At 66.1% G+C, this 7,475-nt stretch overlaps 2 protein-coding genes across 2 annotated transcripts; both read left to right on the top strand.

Moving 5' to 3' along the window:
- Window positions 1–19: 19 nt before the first annotated feature.
- Window positions 20–2,820, top strand: LOC148590138 (ribosome quality control complex subunit TCF25-like). Its single transcript, XM_088539438.1, has 6 exons — window positions 20–104; window positions 686–844; window positions 1,459–1,549; window positions 1,719–1,798; window positions 2,366–2,438; window positions 2,649–2,820. The coding sequence occupies exons 1-6, from the start codon at window positions 22–24 to the stop codon at window positions 2,808–2,810; spliced, it is 648 nt and encodes a 215-aa protein (XP_088395564.1). The 5' UTR covers window positions 20–21; the 3' UTR covers window positions 2,811–2,820.
- Window positions 2,821–4,435: 1,615 nt separating this feature from the next.
- LOC104571099 (melanocyte-stimulating hormone receptor) lies at window positions 4,436–5,380 on the top strand. The gene has a single exon (XM_088539439.1). It carries the CDS (start codon window positions 4,436–4,438, stop codon window positions 5,378–5,380), a length of 945 nt encoding a protein of 314 aa, XP_088395565.1.
- Window positions 5,381–7,475: the final 2,095 nt, after the last annotated feature.

Here is a 7,475-nt window from a genome sequence, read left to right as displayed (position 1 = left end):
CTGGACTCTCCTGCAGTTCTTATGCCGCTGTTGGATCACTGCAGTGTGCAGGCAGATGCCAGGGTCACATCCCATTCCTTTTTTGGGCTGAACGCTCAGATAAGGTAAGACCTGGCAATGTTCTTAATAAATGGAAGGAATCAATTCTTCTGGTAATGAGGCTCTTGCTTGCTCAGGCAGTTAATGGAGTCATAAGCTGTGGTGGAGAATATCTGCCCTTTCCAAACAGGGCATGCTGAGAGGCCGGCAGATGCTTTGATAATGGATTCCCATAAAAGCCACAGATCAGTCTAATAGACCGGCCTCACCTTAATGCAGATGGGTCAGAAGTCCATACAGTAGCTTGTTGATACATGTAGTAAGGGAACGGCGTGTGCATGCTTTGGGGGCAGGCTGTCTCCTGCCAGTCTGGGTTTCCCTGACACGTGGTGCTGTAAACACATGAATGGTCTCCCCCTCGGGTAAAGACAGTAGAACTTCCATCTCATGGCCTTGCTTGTCCCAAAAATAGACAGAGGCAGAAAAACTGGTGGAGGTAGATGTAAATAGCCAAGCTGGGAGCCTGTGATTCCTCTCATCCTATTCTCACACTGAAGCACAGCCCAGAGTTGAGCCCTTTCCAGACAGCACAGGTAACTCAGGCAGGAGGAAGGAAGGGGCCCTGAATAATCACTGTCTCCTGTAGCCAGCCTCCTGCCTTGAACCAGCTGACGTCCCTCTACGTGGGAAGGACCCACTCCCTGTGGAAGGACCCCGCCGTCATGGCTTGGCTGGAGACCAACGTCCACGAGGTGTTGTGCAAGGTGGACGCCAGGGACCCGCTGGTGGAGGAGTGTGAGCACAAGTGAGTGCAGCAGGCAGAGGGGAGGCTCCTGTGCTGCCCGGGGGTGCAGGAACGCCGGGACAGACCAGGCCGGGACAGACAAGTTCCCTCCTGGGCAGCAGTGACTTTGGTGCTGGCTCGGAGCCCCAGAGCTGCTGCTGCCCAGGGTGACGCTGTGGGTCTGTCTGTCCTGGCTTTGCACGAAGGTGGGTTCAGAGCTGCAGCTCTTGCTGGGGGAAGCAGGGAAGGGCAGGGGGTGCTGCTGGCTGGGAGTGGTGGCTCCAGGGCATTCAGCAGGGCAGGCAAGTGCTCAGAACGACTTCCCAGAGAGCTGCGAGGGAGGCAGTCAGTGCTGGTCAGTGCTGGACTGGAGGGAGTTTGCTCTGCTGCCTGCAGAGAGGGGCTGAGATGCCGGGCAGCGTCTCTGAGCCGTTCTGCTCTTTATCTAGAGGTAAGAAGCTGCTAAGCGACTTTGGTTTTGCATTAGACCAGCACTTTCTAATGTGGCAAATCCCAGCAGAACCACAGATGAAGCTGATAATAGCACCTAGAGAAGCAGAAAGAAGTTCTTTGTGGTGAGGGGTATTCCGTGCGATCCCGCAGCATCAATCCCGTGTCTCCCCTCCCGGCCTTAGGAGGAAGATGCGATACCAGAGTGCACCCAGGAATATCTACCGGCACGTGATCCTCTCGGAGATGAAGGAAGCCACAGCAGCTCTGCCTCTGGTGAGGGGTGCAGATGGCACTTGCTTCCCTGTTGTGCGTGCAAATGCTGGGCATGTCTTAAACCCCAGCCACTGTCCCACAGGACACGCAGACGGGTTATCTTGCCGTGCCTCGGTGTTTGCTGCTGGCAGCAGCACAACCGTCACCTCCTTCTTTCTGTCCTCTCCAGGAGGTGGCATCGCAGCCGGTAATGGGGTTTGACCCCTTACCTCCCTTGGACTCCATCATCTCCTACACCAGACCAGAAAGGTACCTCCCCAACCCTCGTTCCCAGCATTCCCGCCTCCGTGCAGGAGCCCGGCTGGTGCCGCTCGCTGGCAGGAGGGTCAAGCAGGCAGGACTTGTCCTACTGCTCTTGTTTACGGCCCGTGGTCACCACCGGACACAGCAGCTACTCACAGCGATTAAAACAAAGGCTGTTGAAAATGTTGGTTGGCTTTAGCATCTCCGAAACAAGGTGCTTTGGGGTAGTGCAGATCCGATCATGGCCAGCACAGCATCCAAAGCCTCTTTTGGTGAAGCTGGTGCATGTCCAACACACTGACCTGCTTGAAGGAAAATAGCAGGGGCCTTTAATGACTGCTTTGCCTACACGGTGGCCGGCTGCTGGGGCAAGCAATTCCCTGAGAATCCCCCAGCCTTCCTTTGGGATCCTGACTGCCTGGGCAGGCATGGGGAGATGCTGTGTGTTGGTAGTGGCAGCGAGGTCCTTGCCAGCCTCTCAGCACCGTCTCAGCCCAAAGGAACAAATATTATTGCCAAAAGATCAAATATTATATTATCACCTAACAGTGTTGTGTGACTTTTCTCTCTCAGAACGAATCATCCATCCAACGAAAGCACTTTATCTCTCTTCTTCCGATCGCTGTTGCCAAATTTTAACTTGCAGGTAAGTGCAGCGAGGTGCTGCTGGCAAACCTGAGCGCACTCCTGCTTTGAACAGAGACAGCAGCGCCCGCTGCACCGCGTTTCTGCAAAGGGAGCGGCTCTTGGCACATGCAGCTCATGCACGGCGGGTTGCGGAGCAGCCTGGCTCGGCCTGGCCACCCGCGCTGCCTCCCGCCTGCACACGGGCAGCCCCTGCTCTGCTCTCCTGCAGGGCGACATCAGGCACGACGGGGATGAAGAGGCTGGAGCGGGGCAGGACCTTAACCAGGGCGTGAACCGGCTCATGGCCGCCATGCGGGACATGCTGGCGAACATCCAGTTCCAGGAGCCCCCGCGCGACGACAATCCCGACGGCGACGCGGACTGGGACTGAGCCGCGCGCGCCCCGGCACCGCACGGTGGCAGCCCGGGCTCATCTCGCGCTCCAATAAAGTCACTCGGGCCGCGGAGCCCTGATCTGGGTGCTCTTTCCTGGGGCTGGGATGGGGCTCTGTGCAGTGGAGGCAGCTCTTGACCTTCCGCAGGGCTCAGCACAGGGGCAGGTACTGCCTTAAAAAGCTGGAGCTAATCTATAGCCTCCCTTTTGCCTTTCCCTCGCTTTGCTGCCGTGGCGCAGGGCACCAAAGGGTGCCGAGCCAGGGATGATGAGCTCAGCTGTAATAAAACTCTTGCGGGCAGCAGCCGTGAGCAAAAAGCTTTTCTGTTTCTGCTGCGTAACGGTGTCTGGGGCTGCTGGGTGCTGAGCCAGCCCACGAAGGCCGGAATGATCCTCGTCCTCCCTTGTACAGCCCAGCACCACCGCCCCATCCCCTCCACAGGCCACTGCCGCCGGCTCCGCTTGCGCTCTGGAGCTGCGGCCTGGGCACGTTAGGGCTCAGCCCCCAAAGTTGAAGAAAATTCAACTAAATTTTGGCTAAAGACAAAATCTATCCTGCATCTCGCCGAGCAGCTGGGAACGGCTGAGGGGGAAGGAAACAACAGCCCCTGCCCCACGTGGCCACCTGCCCCGCACAGAGGTGCCCTCATGGGCAGCGGGGCCCCCAGAAGCGGCCGGCGTTGGCCACGGGAAGGGCCGTTCCCTGCGCCGTGAGCGGCTCCCTGGCAGCAACGCGCAGCCCAAGGCACATGACGGTCAGCTGGGCCCCGCGCGGCTCCGGGCCGGCACGTTGGGCTGCTCCGCCGGCCCCGGCGTCACGTTCGCGGGGCCCCGCTCTGCTCGGAGCTGCTGGTGCCGCGGGGCGATTCCCTGCGGAGCAGGGCCGGGGCTGCTCCTCTCCCAGGGAAAAAGGGGCCTTTGAGGATCCCTTTGAAGATCGTCCCCACGTGCGGCACCGTCCCCGCGTGCCGCTGTGGCCACCTGAGCCCTTGCCGGAGCAGGGGGCCCATCGGCACCCTGAGGGGGTCGAGCTGGTGCCCTGTCCGCAGGGCCAGGCCGAGCGCTGCCAGCTCTGCCCTTCGCTCCAGGCTGCGAGGGAGCTGAGCCCATGTGGCCCTGCACGCGCCCCAGCGTGCCCGGACCCCCAGGGCTCCCCAGGGTGCACAAGGACCCTCAAGGTGCACGGGAGACCCCAACACTTATGGGAGACTCCGGGGTTGATGGGGATCCCCAGGGTGCGTGGGGGCACCAAGGCGTACAGGGGACCCCAGGGTACCTGGGAGGCTCCAGGGTGCACAGGGATCCCCCCAGGGCCCCTGCCCGACGCCGGGGTCCCGGCAGCCCCATCCGCACGCGCTGCCGCGGCCGTCGGGGCGCGGGGCCGTCATGTGGGTGCCCACCCTTGCGGAGGAGGGGCCGCGGGAGCCGCTTTAAAGTAGGGCAGAGAAAGGGCCCTTTCTTCCCCGCAGAGCTGCGAATCTCCCGCTCGAGGGGCCGGGCAGGAGCGGGGCGGCCGCGGTGCCGGTGGGGAGCAGCGGGGCGCGGGGAGCCCCACGGCGGCGGCACCGGCGTGGGCACGCGCTGGCGGCGCGGGGCGGCGGGGCGCGGGGCCGGCGGGCGCCATGTCCACGCTGGCCCCGCTGCGCCTGCTGCGCGAGCCCTGGAACGCCAGCGAGGGCAACGCGAGCAACGCGACGGGCGGCGGCGGCGGCGGCGGCTGCCAGGGCCCGGACATCCCCAACGAGCTCTTCCTCACGCTGGGCCTCGTGAGCCTGGTGGAGAACGTGCTGGTGGTGGCCGCCATCCTCAAGAACAGGAACCTGCACTCGCCCATGTACTACTTCATCTGCTGCCTGGCCGTCTCCGACATGCTGGTGAGCGTCAGCAACCTGGTGGAGACGCTCTTCATGCTGCTCATGGAGCACGGCGTGCTGGTCATCAGCGCCAGCGTCGTCCGCCACGTGGACAACATCATCGACATGCTCATCTGCAGCTCCGTGGTGTCCTCCCTCTCCTTCCTGGGGGTCATCGCCGTGGACCGCTACATCACCATCTTCTACGCCCTGCGCTACCACAGCATCATGACGCTGCAGCGCGCCGTGGTCACCATGGCCAGCGTCTGGCTGGCCAGCACCGTCTCCAGCACCGTCTTCATCACCTACTACCGCAGCAACGCCATCCTCCTCTGCCTCATCGGCTTCTTCCTCTTCATGCTGGTGCTCATGCTGGTGCTCTACATCCACATGTTCGCCCTGGCCCGTCACCACCTCCGCAGCATCTCCAGCCAGCAGAAGAAACCCACTGTCTACCGCACCAGCAGCCTCAAGGGCGCCGTGACGCTCACCATCCTGCTGGGCGTCTTCTTCATCTGCTGGGGGCCCTTCTTCTTCCACCTCATCCTCATCGTCACCTGCCCCACCAACCCCTTCTGCACCTGCTTCTTCAGCTACTTCAACCTCTTCCTCATCCTCATCATCTGCAACTCGGTGCTGGACCCGCTCATCTACGCGTTCCGGAGCCAGGAGCTGCGGCGGACGCTGCGGGAGGTGGTGCTGTGCTCCTGGTAGCCCCGCTCCGCGCGCAGGTAACGGCCCCGCGCGCTCAATAAAGGCTCTTTGCAGTGAGGCTGTGGCTGCGCGTCCCGCGGGGGCCGCCCGGCTCCCGCCTCCCGCCAAGGCGCCGCATCCCCACGGGCACCGGCCCCTTCCCGCATCCCCGCGGGCACCGGCCCCTTCCCGGCAGGGCCTGCAGCAGGGCCGGGTGCCAGGGCGCTCCGGGGTGGCGGAGTCGGGATGTGTCCTGGGCCTGGGCGTCCCCGGGCATCGCTGCAGCACAAAGGGAGGCCGCGGCCACCAGCCGCCTTTGTTCGGCCACCACCGCGGCCCCCTCCTCGGTCCCCAGGCCAGGCGCCCCTCGGGGCACGCCCCCCCCACCACTTTTGTCCCTGTCCCCCATGGTGGGGCACAGCCAGGGCCCCCCCGCGGCCAGGAGACCCTGCAGGGCTGGGGTTGTGTCTGGGTGGGCCCTGGTGTCCGGGGGGGGACACAGACTGTCCTTGCCCACGTTCAGGGGGACCGTGCGCCCCCTCCCACCTCGCGATCCCCAATGTCCCCCCCGTGTGGGGCGGGGGCCCCCACGGGATCTCCCCTGCCCCCGCCGGTGCAGGGAACCCCCTTAGCTTGGCGCGGGGGGGATGCGCGGTACCCCCGGTGCCCGCGGGTCCCCGCGTTGGGCGGGCGGGGCCCGTTCCCGCCTATGTCCCCCTGTCCCCCCGCGCCCCCCTCCCGGGCGGGGCCCATCCCGTCCCGCACAATAGACCCGGACCCCGGTGTGTGTGTGGGGGGGAGCGCAGGTGCCCCCCCCGCCGCGGCGGTCCCGGGCGGCTCCGGTGCCGGTGCCGGCGGCGCGGGCGGGGCCGGTGCCGCAGGATGCTGCAGCGCGCTGCGGCGGCGGCGCGCGCCCATTGGCGGCGGCGCGCGGTGACGTCAGCGGCCGCCCCGGTGCGGCGCGCGGCGCCCTATAAAGGGACCGGCGGCGGCAGCGCCGCCCCCCGCGCTCCCGGCCCCGCTCCCGGCCCCGCTCCGCGTCCCGACCCGACCCGGCGCCACCATGAGGGAGATCGTCCACATCCAGGCGGGCCAATGCGGCAACCAGATCGGCGCCAAGGTAACGGCGGCCGCCGGCACCGGCACCGGGCGCGGCGGGCAGAGCCCCCCCCGCCGCACCGGCAGAACAAAGGGCCCCGCCCAGCCCCGCTCCTTTGTCCGCCCGGCGCGGGGCGGGGAGGCGGGGGCGCTGCCGCAGCCCGATCCCCGGTGGCCGCGGCCGGGCGGAGCCCCCGCGCGGTGCCGGTGCCGGTGTCGGTGCCGCGGCGGCTCCGAGCGGCGCTTCAGCACCGCGGCCAGCGCCGGCAGCGCCCCCCGCCCCGCCCGGCCGCTGTCCCCGGTGCCCCCCGCCCGGCGCCTTCCCCGTTCTCCCCGCCCGGTTCCCCCGACGTGACCTCCTCCCTGCGGCTCCCCGGCTGCGGCAGCGCCGGTGCCCGGGCCCCGCGGTGCGGAGCCGGCCCCGGGGCGCCGCTCCCCGCGTCCCCGGTGTCCCCCGCCGCGGTGCAGAGCCGCCCTCCCCGGGTCCCCCCTCTCGATGCAGAGCACCCCTCGAGGGGGCGGGATTTGCCCCGCGACCCCCCGAGGTCGCACTTGTCCCCAGGGTCCCCCTTTACTGTGACCCCGCCCTTCCCACCGCCACCAGCATCCCCCCCCCCCCGCCCCTCCCGTCGAGGTCAGGGTCGTCTCCGGGGTCCCCCTTCTGCCATGCAGAGCCCCTCCCTTCTGGGATTGGTTGTCCCAAGGTCCCTTCCCGAGACAAAGAGTCACCCCTGGGATCTGTCCCTGCAGTGCAGAGATCCCCCTCCCCTAGAGCCAGATGTCCCTATGGTCCCCCCCTGCCATGAAGAGCCTCCCCCAAGGCTGGACCCTCACCATGGTCCCCACTCCGTGGTGCAGAGCCCCCCACCCAGCCAGAATTGGCCCTGGGTCCCCTATGGGTGTTCAACAACCCCCGGCTGGTGGCACCAAGCACCCCAGGGCGGGACCCAGCCCCATGGCTTGGGGATGGGGGGCACATGGAGCCTGGTCCCCTGTGACCCCCCCGCGGTGCCCCCCA

The sequence above is a fragment of the Tinamus guttatus genome, unplaced genomic scaffold, assembly GCF_059628265.1.
Source record: "Tinamus guttatus ecotype Peru unplaced genomic scaffold, ASM5962826v1 Tinamus_guttatus_pri_ptg001688l, whole genome shotgun sequence".
In the NCBI taxonomy this organism is placed as follows: Eukaryota; Metazoa; Chordata; class Aves; order Tinamiformes; family Tinamidae; genus Tinamus; species Tinamus guttatus.
The sequence above is the reverse complement of the archived record's forward strand: the minus strand, read 5'-3'. Positions and strand labels throughout refer to the sequence as shown.

Bases quoted from the DNA above. Each gene is read 5' to 3' on its own strand.
- LOC148590138 (XM_088539438.1), top strand. From the start codon at position 22: ATGCCGCTGTTGGATCACTGCAGTGTGCAGGCAGATGCCAGGGTCACA. The intron at 105-685 runs GTAAGACCTGGC...TGTCTCCTGTAG, and splicing joins GGGCTGAACGCTCAGATAAG to CCAGCCTCCTGCCTTGAACC. The intron at 2,439-2,648 runs GTAAGTGCAGCG...GCTCTCCTGCAG, and splicing joins TGCCAAATTTTAACTTGCAG to GGCGACATCAGGCACGACGG.
- LOC104571099 (XM_088539439.1), top strand. From the start codon at position 4,436: ATGTCCACGCTGGCCCCGCTGCGCCTGCTGCGCGAGCCCTGGAACGCC.